The sequence below is a fragment of the Dendrobium catenatum genome, unplaced genomic scaffold, assembly GCF_001605985.2.
Source record: "Dendrobium catenatum unplaced genomic scaffold, ASM160598v2 fragScaff_scaffold_542, whole genome shotgun sequence".
In the NCBI taxonomy this organism is placed as follows: domain Eukaryota; kingdom Viridiplantae; phylum Streptophyta; class Magnoliopsida; order Asparagales; family Orchidaceae; genus Dendrobium; species Dendrobium catenatum.
Window position 1 is genome coordinate 3,640,972 of NW_021319004.1, and position 1,041 is coordinate 3,642,012.

The 1,041-nt window shown below is 43.7% G+C and overlaps 1 protein-coding gene across 1 annotated transcript; it reads right to left on the reverse strand.

Moving 5' to 3' along the window:
* Positions 1–5: 5 nt before the first annotated feature.
* Positions 6–1,041, reverse strand: LOC110115002 (esterase-like). Its single transcript, XM_020848087.2, has 2 exons — positions 975–1,041; positions 6–604 (listed from the first exon to the last, which is right to left on the reverse strand). The coding sequence occupies exons 1-2, from the start codon at positions 1,039–1,041 to the stop codon at positions 6–8; spliced, it is 666 nt and encodes a 221-aa protein (XP_020703746.2).

The window sequence follows — 1,041 nt, forward strand, 5'->3', positions numbered from 1 at the left end:
ACTATCTATCTTGAGGACGAAATCGTACCGTATTTCGCAGGCTCGAGGAAGAGCGAGTACTTCGCGAAGTAAATATCCACGTAAGTGATAACGGCAAGAGGCAGCTCCTTCCTCATCTCCACTAAAGTCTCGTTGAGCTTTTTGTTGAACTGCTGTGCCGCCTTGTTGTAGAAGACAGCACAGCCGGCTGAATCAAGCTCGCCGGCAGCTATGATGTTTCGTCGGAGGAGGACGTACGCGAGGCAACCGAGTGGGCCGGTGTTGTGAATCCAGAAATACCTCACCCCCAGGGCATACATGCTCTTAACATCGCCGGAGAAGGTGGATAACGTCTGTGGAATGAGTTCGTCATACGTTTTTCCGGCGTCCAAGCCGGCGGTGATGTCATTCTGCCTGATGTCGATGGTATAAAGAGATTGGTTGAAGTATTCCTTCTTTGGCATCAAGGATTCATAATGAAAACTGATGGGAATGCCAGAATTGAAACGAATCTCGATTGTGATTTGGGCGAGTTTTCCATTTCGCCTTCCACCAATTGCTGTTAGTGTGAGTAGACGAAGGTCGATGGATGAGGAACAGGAATACGAAAGGTTATTAAAGATTTCTATAAATAAATAGATGCAGGAAAGACAAACCGTTTTAGTAGAAGTTCAAGAGGAACCTACCGGATAAAACGGTAGAGACCAGGAAGTTTTAATAGAGTATGTTTAAAATTAATAAAATAATTATAATAATTGAAATGGAAAGTTAGAATTTAATTTAAATAATTAAAATAGAAAGTTAGGATTTGCTATGGGTGGAATCTCAAGCCACTTTTATATAGTAGTATAAATATTAAGAGTGGGGTGTCAATATTTGACACGGCCCGATAACTCAACTCGAACTTGACACAGAAATTTTTGTTTGGGTTAAAGTTTTCCGTTTCAAAAATCGGGTCAGGTTCGGGTTGACCCAGAAACCCAAAAATGACTGACTGAGCTGCCCTGCCCCCCGCTGCACTGCTCGGCTGACCCACTGCCCGCTCGCATGACTACGTCGCAT